At 44.3% G+C, this 13,937-nt stretch overlaps 1 protein-coding gene across 1 annotated transcript in view; it reads left to right on the top strand.

Annotated features, from left to right (window-relative positions):
• The window catches only part of CTSW (cathepsin W), a 71,868-nt gene that overhangs the window by 42,694 nt on the left and 15,237 nt on the right, over positions 1–13,937 (top strand). The window contains exons 7-9 of the mRNA XM_073605270.1: positions 2,801–2,917; positions 5,521–5,585; positions 5,668–5,758. Coding sequence (XP_073461371.1) covers positions 2,801–2,917; positions 5,521–5,585; positions 5,668–5,758 — 273 coding nt within the window. The remainder of the gene's footprint in view (positions 1–2,800; positions 2,918–5,520; positions 5,586–5,667; positions 5,759–13,937) is intronic.

The following is a 13,937-nucleotide window of genomic DNA, read 5'->3' on the forward strand; positions in this document are numbered from 1 at the left end:
AAGGTGTTCATCGGGTTGAAGTCAAAACTCTGTGCAGGCTAATCAAGTTCCCCCACCCCAAACTCGCTCATCCATGTCTTTTTGGACCTTGCTTTGTGCACTGGTCCAAATCATCTGGTGGAGGGGGGATTATGGTGTGGGGTTGTTTTTCAGGGGTTTGGCTTGGCCCCTTAGTTCCAGTGAAGGGAACTCTTAAGGGGTCAGCATACCAAGACATTTTGGACAATTTCATGCTCCCAGCTTTTTGAGAACAGTTTGGGGATGGCCCCTGTCTGTTCTAACATGACTGCACACCAGTACAAGCAAAAAGTAAGGTCCATAAGGACATTAATGAGCAAGTTTGAAGTGGGGGAACTTGACACAAGAACACAGCGACAGCGGTGCACAAGGTAAACAAATGTCCCCTCCATGCCAAGCTCCTGCAGGCCTTCCCATGGACACCCTGTTATCTGACATTCCTCTCCACCAGCAAAGCTAAAACTTTTTCACATATAATTTGCTGCTTAAATAACAACCGGGATGATGTGAGCAGAAGGGCCAGGGAGGAGAAGCAACTACTGAAGAACCACAAGTTGCAGCATGACCACAACATTTCAGCATGCCTCTTTCTGTAAAGTGCTGAAGCCAAAGATGGCCCAAATGTACAAGAAGTATCGGAAGCTTGGGCATGCTGGGTCTTGTAGTTACTCAACACCAAAGAAGACAAAATTTTCCAAGGTCTGCTACATTACACTGCAATTGTCAATCCACAACTGCCCTGCTGGAGAAGTCTGTGCATGTTTGGCAGAATGAATTGCAAGCAGGTCATTCTAGCGGCACCGTTTTAAATTGCCACATAAGCAGAATAACGAGTTGGAGTCTGTGCACTGCAAACTTTACAGTGCGTAGCTCCCAGGGACAAATCCTAACAATGGCTACTGCCCTGGGAAACAGGAACGAATGGCAACCTTACCATGGCTCCCTTCATGGACACAGTTGAGTCAGCATAGCCACTCATAGCCAGGGACAGGAAGTGTGCTATTTGCAAGATTGCTAATAAAGGGAAAAATAACACAGCCACTTTCTCTAAGAACTGGTAAGCTGCAATGTCATACTTCCCAACTTTTGAACTTTGGAATGAGGGGCACTTGAGGGAGGAAGTAATCTGTGGAAAAATGTTGGTGGTCAGCAGGACGGAAGACAGAGAGTCAGTAGGGCAGAAGACAGGGGAAGTCAGTAGGGCAAGGTACAAGGGTCAGCAGGACAGAAGACAGGGGATCAGTAGAGCAGGGTCCAGGGGTCAGCAGGACGTAAGACAGGGGGTCAGTAGGGGGACAGAAGATAGGGTGTCAGTAGGACAGGGTACAGGGGTCAGTAGGTTGAAAGACAGGGGTTTATTATGGAAGCATACAGGGGTCAGCAGGACAGAAGACAGGGGGTCATTAGGGTAGGGTACAGGGGTCAGCAGGATGGAAGACAGGGGGTCAGTAGGGTAGCGTGCAGGGGTCAGCATGGCAGAGCACAGGGGGTTAGTAGGGCAGGGTACAGGGGTCAGCAGGACAGAGGACCGGGGTCAGTAGAGCAGGGTACAGGGGTGAGCAGGACTGAAGAAAGGGGGGTCAGTAGGGCAGGGTACAGGGGTCAGCAGGACAGAACATGGGGTCAGTAAAGCAGGGTACAGGGGTCAGCAGAATGGAGGACTGGGGGTCAATAGAGCAGGGTACAGGGGTGAGCAGGATGGAGGAAAGGGGGTCAGTAGGGCAGGGTACAGGGGTCAGCAGGACGGAGGACCAGGGGTCAGTAAGGTAGGGTACAGGGGTCAAGATGGAGGATCAGAAGTCAGTAGGGCAAGATACAGTGTGTCCCCCTTTACGCTTTACACTCACTAATGACTGCCCCTCCCCCCCAGTCACATGGGACCCCCATCAGGTACCAGCAGGCTGACTCTCCTTTTGAGCCCAGTGATCAGTGGGCAGAGCTTTCCATCATGGTTAAGGAGGCCCCTCCTCTGCAAACGTCACTTACACAGTGACAGATCGCCGTTCTGGCAGAGTGGAGTACATGCTCCCCGCCTCCTCCTCTGTACAGGGAACAAAACATCACAGTAGGAGGAGGAGGGGGCGGGTTCAGTGCGCTCCACTCTGCACTGTGCATGTGTGTCAGAGGCAGCCGGACCAGCGAGGAAAGATGCTGGCTGGTGGCTGCCATACAGAGTGATGCCCGCGGCGTGCAGGAACCAAAACATCCTGCACGTGCCACGGGTGATCCGGAACTCAGCCCTGATTCGCCGGTGTCTTGCCGAATAAGTTCCCTCGGCGGATAAGTTCCCTCCCCTGTACTGCGCAGGCGCAGCGCCTGCGCAGTATGAACTACTAACACCCGCCGGAGATAGCCGAAGCTCAAGATCAACAATCAGCTGTACACGGCGCCTGCGCTCTGGGTCCAGGTTGCTTCCCTACCATCCAAGTGGACCTAGAGGGGGAATCTAAAAGAGCCGAGCGCGGCGAGCGAAGCGAGCCCGCGAGGGGCCCTCCTACAGGCGCCGTGTACAGCTGATTTGGACCTATTCCCCTTCGGCTATTTCCGCCGGATCCTACTGCGCAGGCGCAGCGCCTGCGCAGTAGAGGGGGGGTCCTTATCCGCCGAGCGGAACTTTCTCGGCAGAACACCGGGACTCTGGGACAAGCACCAATTTCTGGGATGATCCCAGCGAATCAGGGATGGTTGAGAGGTATATGCAATGTATTGTTTTGGGGATAAGATGTGCTTTAAGTTCTTTGTGCATTCCTTTGGTACTGATTGACATACATTTTTTTTGAAGGAGGATTAGTTAGTGAGAAAGAATACCCATATTCTGCTGTAAGAAAAAACTGTAGAAAAGGTCTCACACCTATAGGATGGATCCAAGATTTTCAGATGCTTGCAAAGAATGAAACAGGTGAGGATGGATGGTCCTACTGAGGCCTTGACTTTCTAAATCTGGTAGTAGTTATAACAAATAAAAATCAATTTAAGACCTCTTACTTGGTACTTCTATTTTTCATATGAGCTTTGTTACCTTTACCTATACCTACTCATTGATGTTAGTTATGTCCAAACATAGTTTAAAATATAACACCTGAAGAAACACTTTAAAGGGAAAGTGTATTTTTAGCAAATATATTTGAGTTACTTTTGTAGTGTTTACCCCAAAGTAATTTGTTATGCGAGTTTCACTTTTTTAAACATCTGCTCTTCATTTTTTGTTATTGTTTTAAATGTAGAGCTTTGTAGATTAGCCTCTAGAGTAGGGGTCTCCAAACTTTATAAACAGTTTACTGTCCGTCAAACTTTGGGGGGGCCGGACTGTGGCCAGTGGGAGAAGAAAATGTTCCAGCATCAGTGGGAGTAAACAATACTCCATCATCTACATTGGGGGAAGTAATAGTGCCCCATCATTGGTATCAGTGGGAAATATAGTGCCCCATCATTGATGTCAGTGGGAAAAATAGTGTCCAATCGTTGGTGCTCAATCATTGGTATCAGTGGGAGGAATAGTGCCCCATCATTGGTATCAATGGCAGGATTAGAGCTCCAACGTCAATATCAGTGGGGGAAATTGTACCCCATCACTGGTGTCAGGGGGAGGCATTGTGCCTGATCATTGGGGTCTAAAGGAGGAATAGTGCCCCATTGTTGGTGTCATGGCAGAAACTATGCCCCACTGCTGCTGACAGTGGGGGGCAATAATGCCTCAAGGGCTAGATAAAAGCATGCAAAGGGCCACATCCGGCCCCCGGGCCGCAATTTGGAGACCACTCCTCTAGAGGCACAGAAGATTAGCTACTTCAATGACTTTGTTCATCTGCTTAACAGCTTTATAGAAAAGTAAATTCTCTCTGATCAAGGTCTTAATTTTGAATCACAGATTTTTTGGAGTTGTGTTGGTTGAGTGGAATTTGTAAGTGGCATATCACTCTGTAGCATTCAGAAGGGAATGGGGTGTGTGAGCTCTTTAACCAAACTCTGTTGGGGATGATTCGTATTCTGGAACAGGGGCATCAAGAACGCTGGCCTCAGTATGCGGTGATTTGGTTTAGATCTACAATCACATGGTGCATGGAGCCACAGGGTAAACACCCTTTTTCCTGATATTTGGATGATGTGGTCCAGTACCTCTAGATCTGCTGTTGGATGTACTGTACCTGAACCTGGAAATTAGAGCCTTGCTGGGAGCCTTGCCCCTACCGCATTGAAAATCATCCATTTGGATGGTTGCCTGTGTATGATGTTGTTGTGGAAAACCGGGGAGGACTAGGGAAACGCTTGCATTGGAATTAGTTATGACCTTGTGTTTTCAGATCAGACTCTACTTCTTCACCATTTAATGTTCATTATGGTCACAGAATGGGGACTTGTTCAGATCAGGGAGGCTCCTCTAGAGTTTTTATCTCCAATAGAGACCAGTTTGGAGGTTCAACAGGAACCTCTTCCTGACACTTTTGCTGCTCAGGTCAGGCAGGCCCTACCTGAAAAAAATGCCCATTTAGAAAAACAGTCCCTACTGGGCTCAAGGTCTCAGAGTCCCTGTAGAAAATGCCCATTGTCAAAGATGCCTCCCTGCCAGTGCTACCAGGGGACTCAGGCCTGCTAAATGTTTTGTGAAATATTCTGGTTGTCTATATTATTCTGTATAATGTTTACCTATGTGTTGATTTTTGTCATGCCAAGGACAGCATCTGTTAAGGGAGGGAGTGTAGGCAGGTGCAGGTTGCATATTCTACCAGCCTGTAAGTGGCAGCATGCCACTTCTTCAGGTGAAAAGAAGTTCCAAAAGGAAAATTGTTTCCTCATGTTGGCTCCAGCAGCAATCTTGAGGAGGACGGCTGTCTAATTGGACACTGAAATCCCACAAGCTTGTTGATGACCATCTTTATGGGGGAATTCACAGGTCATTTGTGTGTGCCTGGAGCATGTGTGTGGACAGGGACAGACTGCTGGCTAAGGTCAGAATAAATAAAGCAGGGAAAGGTTCTGGATGAAGGGAGGGTCTCCTCACTGTGTATATTACACTCTGGTACCTAGTATAGAAAAATTGGATAGCTTCTTACAGCAGGGAGCTTTGTCATTAGTCACATTAGTGCAATATTACCACCCAATTCTGTGGAAGCACTCCTCCTGTACTTGTAATTGTGGGATGGCTTTTCTGAGCTGAGTATTATTACTGCTGTTCTTTTGCTCCTCTCCTCTCCTGATCAGTGTGTTGCTGAAAATGTAACTGTTTAAATCAATACAAGATAAATACAGGATCTACTTGGTAGTTTCTCCTGAGTTGGGTACATTCTTCTTAGGCCCTGCCTACACACTTGACTAAAAAAAGTTGTGTTGAAATAAAATATTGCCTGATTGACCAGTGTCTCATACCAGTGTGTTACCAATTACTCCTAACACCTTCGTTAATAAATACACTTTTGCTAATCTAAAAATAATGGAAAAGCTACCACAGGTGTAAGATATATGGTTTCCGTTATACCTCTCTAACATCTTTCATTACTCTTCCAGAAATGATCTCTTATGTTGGAAACCATGGAACTCTGACAGTAATTATCAACAACGTGTTGCTACAGGTTAGTGGACAATGATATGGTAAGCATTGAATCAAGGTAATAAAATTAAGTTGTTCACAAGATCTCTTCATTGTTTTTTCAGCATTACAAAAGAGGAATCGTACATAATCTTCACAATAACTGCAGTCCAGATTATATCAATCACGCAGTCTTGATAGTAGGATATGTTAACAGTAAGTAAAAGAGCATTATAAATATTGTCTACTTAGACACATATAAGAAAAAACACATTTAAATACTTTAAATACTGGTTATAATAAAATAGAAAATAGAGTATATAATATAGATAATAGTAGATTATAGTCCAAATCTAGAACAAGATAAGTCAGCAATTGCATGTTTAACCTAAACTTATTACACCATAAAATGCATATTTGGGAGCTGTTTTGTCTGTCAAATTATTTGCATTTCTGACTGTCCATTACTGAGATTTACAAAACCCTGCCAATCAGACACTTTCACACAGGTGGACTCTGCCAGCAGATCCGCCTGCTCAGCAGGGAATTTGTCCGCTGATCCGCACTGAGCAGGCGGATGACAGGTCTGTGTCTTCTCCCCTTATGAAGAGCGGTCATGAACACAGCCTGCTTTACTCTATGGGCAGTTGGATGAAAAAAGACTGCTTGTCTGTTTACATCTGACTGTCATCTGATTTGATTCATCAGACAGATGGGAAACAGATCCCTCATCCACCTGTTTTTAATGGATAGGTTCAGATCGAATGTCGGCTGGTGTAAACGGACACCTGTCCGTTTACATCCGCCGTTCCATAGAGGGAAATGGATGGGCCGATCATGTCTGCTTGTCAGATTTTTAGGTGGATCCGTTTGGACCATCCATTGCCCTCTATAGTCTGCCTGCGTGAAAGGGGCCTAATGATCTGACTTTTCTGTACAGCAGTTAAGAAATATTGCCAGAATTTATCTTTACCCCCAACCTGTGGTTGGACGATGAAAGATCTGCTGCAGACTGATATACTGTATATTTGTTCAAAATCTAGCTTAAAAAAAAAGACAGCCTATACCTTTCCCCATTAAGGGAAATTATATCTTGTATAATAAAATATTATGACTTTGGGGAACATGACAGCTGTACTTGGCTTCAAGAGTTAGTCCACCCAAAAATGACATTGTGGTAGATCATTTTAGACTGATTTTGTCCCTGTCTCCCTATATGTCTTGGATACTCAAACAGCAAGCCCTCTGTAGAATATGTATGTGTGAGGACCTGGGGGTGGGAACAGGACGTAGGAAATTATGAAGTGAAACTAGGAAAAGGTTCACATGCTGTTCACTGCTGGATGGGAATAAACAAGTTCTCTACAACATTTATCTGACTATTCATCATTACTTCCACAAAATCTACATGGTGACAGAAGTGAGATTGCTGAAACATCAAGGCTCAGAATTTACGTGGCATACAACCCCTAATCTTTGATAATGACATTGCTAACAACTGGCTGAAATTCAAAAGAGAATGGGATGTGTACAGCAAAGCAGGACTCTCAGACAAGTCAAAAAAGGTACAAGCTTACACTCTTCTCAGTTTTGCTGGTTCAGATGCACTAGATAAATCTGAGTCATTTCATTTTCATGACAAAGAGGACAGAGAGGGCAGAGAGGATCCTGATGTCTTAATCAAGAAATTTGATGAGATATGCTTACCACAATGTAATGTGATAATAGACAGACATGCATTTAACATGATGGCTCAGAAACCCGCTGAAAGAATCCAATCCTATGCAGCCACACTGAGACTGCTGGCTACAAAATTGTATTTTGGTGCACTAACAGATGAAATGATTCTTGACAGGATTGTATGTGGTATCTACAATCATGCAGTTCATGCTCAGTTTTTCAGGGACAAAGATTTAACACTGGACTCAGCCATCAGAATATGTATGTTGTTTGAACATTCTAAAAGGGCCACTAAGGAACTAAAAAGACAGGCAGAAGTGTTTGTGGTCCAACAGAACAAAAGACAATGCAGCAACTGTGGTAGTGAACGTGCTACTAAGCACAACAAGTGTCCGGCTTTTAACAAAAGGTGTAACTCATGCAACAAATGGAATCATTTTGCAAAATGTTGCAGGTCCAAGCCTCAAAATAGAGGTGCGTGGATGACACCATCTAGTGAAAATATACAACAAAATGTGCACAGAATTAATGAAGTGGAAAGTGATGATCACCAAAACTGTTTTCATTGTGAAAGTGTGAACCTAATTGCAAATAAAGGAGAAATTTTTACCACTTTCTCAACTGCATGCAACAAACATGTCAAGTTGAAAATGTACACTGGTGCCAAATACAATGTCATGTCCTTATCCCCATTGCACAGCATTGACCCCAAAGCTGAAACTGATTAGTCAAATAAAGTAAATCTGATAGCTTATGGCGTTCAAACAATTCAGACACTGGACACGTCTACCTTGGATCTATCAGGGGACAAGCTGCTATTCCACATTGTGGATATAAATGTTAAGAGCCTACTAGGCTTACCAGACAGCACACGTTTAAATCTAATCCAACTCAGTGCAGAAGTACATGCAGTTCAACAACAGGTTGACCGTATATGAGGACTTATTTTGAACTGACACTGTTGGTAGGCTTCCAGTCATGTATCACATGCGCTTAGATGAAACGGTACAGCCTACTGTTTGTACCCCTTGAAGGATCCTACTGGCTATAAAAGACAAAAAGTCTTGCAAGAGTTGGAAGGGATGACTAGACTGGGCATCATTGCACCAGTGCAGGAGGCCACCCCCTGGGTGGCTGCCATGGCAGCAGTAGTCAAGAAAGATAGCACTGTCCGCGTATGCATTGATCCTGTGCACCTCAATAAGGCACTCCTGAGGCCTTATTATCCATTAAAAACTGTAGAGCAAGTGATCGCTGATATGCCACAGGCAAAGGTCTTCAGAATTCTAGATGCAAAATGTGTATTTTGCAAATGTGTATATTTACAACAAATTTTACTCCCATATGGGAGATACAAATGCTTACAGATGCCATATGGAATGTCAACTGGAAGCAAAGTCTTTCAGAGATGTATAGAACTACTCTTTGCTGGACAGCCATGTGAAATAGTTGTGGATGATATCTTGATTTGGGGATCCTCCGTTGAGGAACATGACAAACAACTTAAATGCGTACTAAACCATGTCAGAGCCATCAATATGCAGCTCTACCAAATGTCACTTCAGGGTCTCAGAGGTGCCATATGTTGGACACCTTCTCACGGATAAAAGTGTCAAGCCTGACCCAGAAGAAAACAAAGCCATCCATCAAATGCCTGCTCCAGAGGACTAACACGGATTGCAAAGGTTTCTTGGCATGACCAATTATCTCTCGAAGTTCATTCATCACTACAGTGAGATAACATCTCCACTCCGTTAGCTTCTGTGCCAAGATGTCGACTGGTGTTGGACTGAACAACATGCTGTTGCTGTAGATACATTGAAAGTACAATTAACCAGTCCACCTGTCCTCCAGTATTTTGATGTGCATAAGCTGGTAGTATTGTCTGCTGATGCTTCCCAGCATGGTCTTGGCGCAGTCTGTCTTCAAGATGGGAGGCCTATGGTTTTTGCATCAAGAGCCCTTACTGAGACTGAAGCATGCTATGCTCAAATTGGGAAGGAATTATTGGGACTAATATTTGCCTGTGTAAAATTCCATGACTATATCTATGGCCGCCCTGTGACTGTGGAGATGGATCATAAGCCACTCATAATCATATTGAGAAAACCCCTGCACACAGGATCTGCGTGCATCCAGTGAATTATGCTAAAGCTTCAACGCTACCACCTGAATGCAATCTATAAACAAGGCCGTGAACTGTTTCTTACGGATGCTCTTTCACGTGCACAACTCCCCACTTCTGATAATTCTGAAGCTATTGAGGATTATGATTGGCTCTGGATGGGGTGTTGTCAGGAACTAAAGCAAGAAACACAGGCAGATGCCACCTGTCAGCGCTTCATTGACATCACCCTCAATGGGTGCCCTGGCTCCTTTAAGGAAATTCCACATGATATCTGACAATTTTACTCTATAAGGGATGAATTGATAGTGGACGATGGATTAATCCTGTGTGGTTAGGGACATGTCATCCATTACTCTCTCCAGAAATACTACTTGACACAGCTCCATCAAGGTCATCCTGGCATTCATTCCACTAAGCGAAGGGCACGCGAAACCTTATTTTGGTCCATTATATATACTGACATTGAAAGAGTAGTTTTCAGATGTGCCCCCTGCAATGCACAGCACCAGATGAGAGAACCTTTAGCTCTTCACCAAATACCTGACAGACCATGGTCTATCACAGCAGCTGACATATTTGAGTGGTCAAACAAGGATTACCCGGTCTTGGTAGATTCGTACTCTGGCTGGTGGGAATTTGATGTCCTCCCAAACACTTCCAGTAACACAGTAATCAGAACATTAATGAGGATATTCTCCACACATGGAATTCCCCATCAATTGATGACTGACAATGCAACATCATTTTCAAGTAGAGAATTTAAGAACTTTGCTCACCAATAGGATTTTCAGCATGTTACTAGCAGTCCCAATTACCCTAGATCCAATGGTCTTGCAGAGCGCAGTGTAAGGTCGCCCAAGCATCTCCTAGAGAAATGTTCACGTGATGGTTCTCATGTTTATGCAGCCCTACTCAACCTCCGCAACACACTTAGGGATGGCATGCCTTCTCCGGCACAACGTTTACTATCATGACAAACCAGGACTCTGATTCCCATGGTTCCATCCCAGCTCCTGCCAAGAGTGGAGACTGATGTTCAGGCTGCTTTATTTCCACTCAGGCACAAACGAAAGATAAGCCATGACAAATCAGCCAGATGCCTTTCTCCTCTGGAGCCTGGGCAGGTGGTAAGTATGGAGACAACCCATGGGTTTGACAAACTGCCCACGGTTCACAGAAAGGCCTGCCATCCAAACAGCTATGTTGTCCATTCTGATGGTCGGACCTATGTAAGGAACCGCCATCACCTCCTACAGGTACCTTAATAATACTGTACTGCTGCTGCCCATGTGCCTATGAACACTTTAGGACCCCAAGCACAGCCATCTGCTGCTGTGCCAACTGACACTTCCAACAACGGATGTAACACACAGCCACAACAAAATTATGACGGCGACAGGCTTGAGGTTTCAGACTCGCAAGCCCCATAAGTTGTTACGCGATCTGGAAGAGTGTGTAAACCCAATCCAAAGTTCCAAGACTTTATCACACACTGACTTTTACTCAGTATTTTGTTTTATATTGTAGTTTGTTATTGTTCCTTGCTATACTGCATTCCTTGTTGGTTCTATATTACACTTCATTTATATATGCATACATTTTCTTTAAAAGGGGAAAGATGTATAATATGTATGTGTGAGGACCTGGGGTGGGAACAGGAAGTAGGAAGTTATATAAATGAAGTGAAAGCGGTCAGGGACCAGCACTGATGGAGCTGAAGAACTCTCTTAGCTGCAGGGAAAGAACTCCTCCAATGAGATTGGGGGGGAAGCGAAGGGAAAGGATAGACAGATTCTGGTGGCAGGAGACTCAATTCTCAAAAGCACAGAGAGGGCAATCTGTGACAAAGACCTGAAGCGCCGAACTGTATGCTGTCTACCGGGTGCTCAGGTTCAGCACATCAAGGATCTGGTGGACAGGTTACTGGGAGGGGCTGGGGAAGACCCGACTGTTATGGTGCACGTTGGCACCAATGACAAAGTCAGAGGCAGATGGAGTGTCCTAAAGAACGATTTTAGGGACTTAGGAGCTAAATTGAGGAAAAGGACCTCCAAGGTAGTATTCTCAGGAATACTATGGGTACACCAGAAAGGCAGAGGGAGATTAGGGTAGTAAACAAGTGGCTGAGGAGTTGGTGTAGTAAGGAGGGGTTTGGGTTCCTGGAGAACTGGGCCGACTTCTCAGTTGTTCACCAGTTCTATAGAAGGAACGGACTGCACCTAAATGAGAAGGGTGCAGATCTGCTGGGAGTGAAGTTAGAGGGTATTTTAAACTAGGCAACAGGGGGGGGGGGGCGGGGGTCCAGAGGTAGAGATAGTCAGCAATGAACATATTCCAGAAGGTAGTATTTGGGGCATTAGTTGTAGGTTGACCAAAGCACATAAACCCGAGGTAAGTATAGTAACAAGTCCTATTTGCAATCTCGGAACACCCAATAAGAGGACAGTATGCGACTGGTCTAAACTAGGTAGCATTTTCACCAGTGCCAAGAGCCAGGCGGACAAGATGGGTGAACCAGAGATACTGTTGAACTAGGAAGATTTAGATTTTGTGTGAATTTCTGAGACCTGGTTCAACAGCTCTCATGATTGGCTGGCAACCATTCAAGGGTATTCCCTTTATCACAGGGATAGAGAGGGTAAAAAAGGGGGAGGGGTGTGCCTATATATCAAGAATTATGTACAAGTGAATGTGAGAGATAACATCAATAAGGGAGCTAGGGAGGAGGTGGAATCCTTATGGGTAGAGCTCCAAAGGGATGAAGCTAAGGGGAAAATAATACTGGGAGTATGCTATAGGCCCCCTAACCTGAGGGAGGGGGGGAGACGGACCTCCTATCACAATTTGTATTAGCAGCAAGGATGGGAAGTGTTATCATAATGGGGGATTTTAATTATCCAGACATAGACTGGGTGGAGAGAACCACGCATTTGTCTAAGGCTTGCCAGTTCCTAAATGTCTTGCAGGTCAATTTCATGGGTCAGATGGAAGACGCACCAACTAGAAACAAGACGTTACTAGATCTACTGATTACCAACAATACAGACCTGATCATGGATGTGGAAATACAGGGCAATTTAGGAAACAGCGATCACAGGTCAATTGGCTTCAGTATAAATCACACAAATAGGAAACACAAGGGGAACAGACACTGAATTTCAAAAGAGCCAACTTCCCTAAACTACGAACCTTGCTAGAAGATATAAATTGGGATAAAATCTTAGGAACAAAAAACATGGAGGAGAGATGGGTTTGCTTTAAGAGCATATTAAATAAGGGCATTAGCCAGTGCATCCCATTGGGAAATAAATTTAAAAAAGCGAACAAAAGTCCTGGATGGTTTAACTCCAATGTAAAAATGCATATAAAAGCAAAGAAGATGAAGGTATAGGCCTTCAAAACATACAAGGCTGAGGAATCATCATCATTCAGATTTTACAAAGAATGCAACAAAATATGTATATGTATATGTGTGCAATTAGGATGGCTAAGATAGAAAACGAAAAAAAACACATAGCGGAGTAGAGCAAAAAAAATCCCAAGAAATCCTTTAAGTATATAAACAGTAAAAAAAGGAGGACAGACCACATTGGCCCCATAAAGAATGAGGAAGGACATCTAGTAAAAAAGTATTGGGAGATAGCGAAGGTATTGAGTTTATTTTTCTCCTCAGTCTTCACAAGGGAATCGGGGCTTCAGTAACCAAAACTGCAATGTTTGTCCTCATGACACATCACAGGAAGCACCCTCATGGCTAACAGAGGACAGAATTAGAAATAGACTTGGGAAACTCAACAATAATAAATCACCGGGACCAGGTGGCTTGCACCCAAGGGTACTTAGGGAACTCAGTCAAGTAATTGCCAGACCATTGTTACTAATTTTTACTGACAGTCTACTGACTGGAATGGTACCAGCTGATTGGAGAAAAGCCAATGTAGCACCAATATGTAAAAAAGGGACAAAATACATCCCTGGGAATTACAGACCAGTTAGCATATCATCAATAGTATGCAAGCTCTTGGAGGGGATGATAAGGGACTATATACAAAATTTTAGTAATGAAAACGGTATCATTAGCAGTAATCAGAATGGATTCATGAAGAATCGTTCTTGCCAAACTAATCTATTAACCTTCTATGAGGAGGTGAGCTGCCATCTAGATAAAGGAAGGCCCGTAGATGTGGTGTATCTGGATTTTGCAAAATTTGACACAGTTCCCCTTAAACGTTTACTGTACAAAGTAAGGCCCGTTGGCATGGACCAAAGGGTGAGCATATGGATTGAAAACTGGCTACAAGGGTGAGTTGAGAGGGTGGAGATAAATGGGTAATACTTGGAATGGTCAGGGGTGGGAAGTGGGGTCCCCCAGGGTTCTGTTGCTGGGATCAATCCTGTTTAATTTGTTCATAAATGACCTGGAGGATGGGGTAAACAGTTCAATCTCTGTATTTGCGGATGACACTAAGTTAAACAGAGCAGTAACTTCTCCGCAAGATGTGAAAACCTTGCAAGAAGAACAAATTAATGGGGTGGGCAACTACATGGAAAATTAGATTTAATGTATAAAAAATGTAAAATAATGCA

The sequence above is a fragment of the Aquarana catesbeiana genome, linkage group LG11 (assembly GCF_042186555.1).
Source record: "Aquarana catesbeiana isolate 2022-GZ linkage group LG11, ASM4218655v1, whole genome shotgun sequence".
NCBI classification, from domain to species: Eukaryota; Metazoa; Chordata; class Amphibia; order Anura; family Ranidae; genus Aquarana; species Aquarana catesbeiana.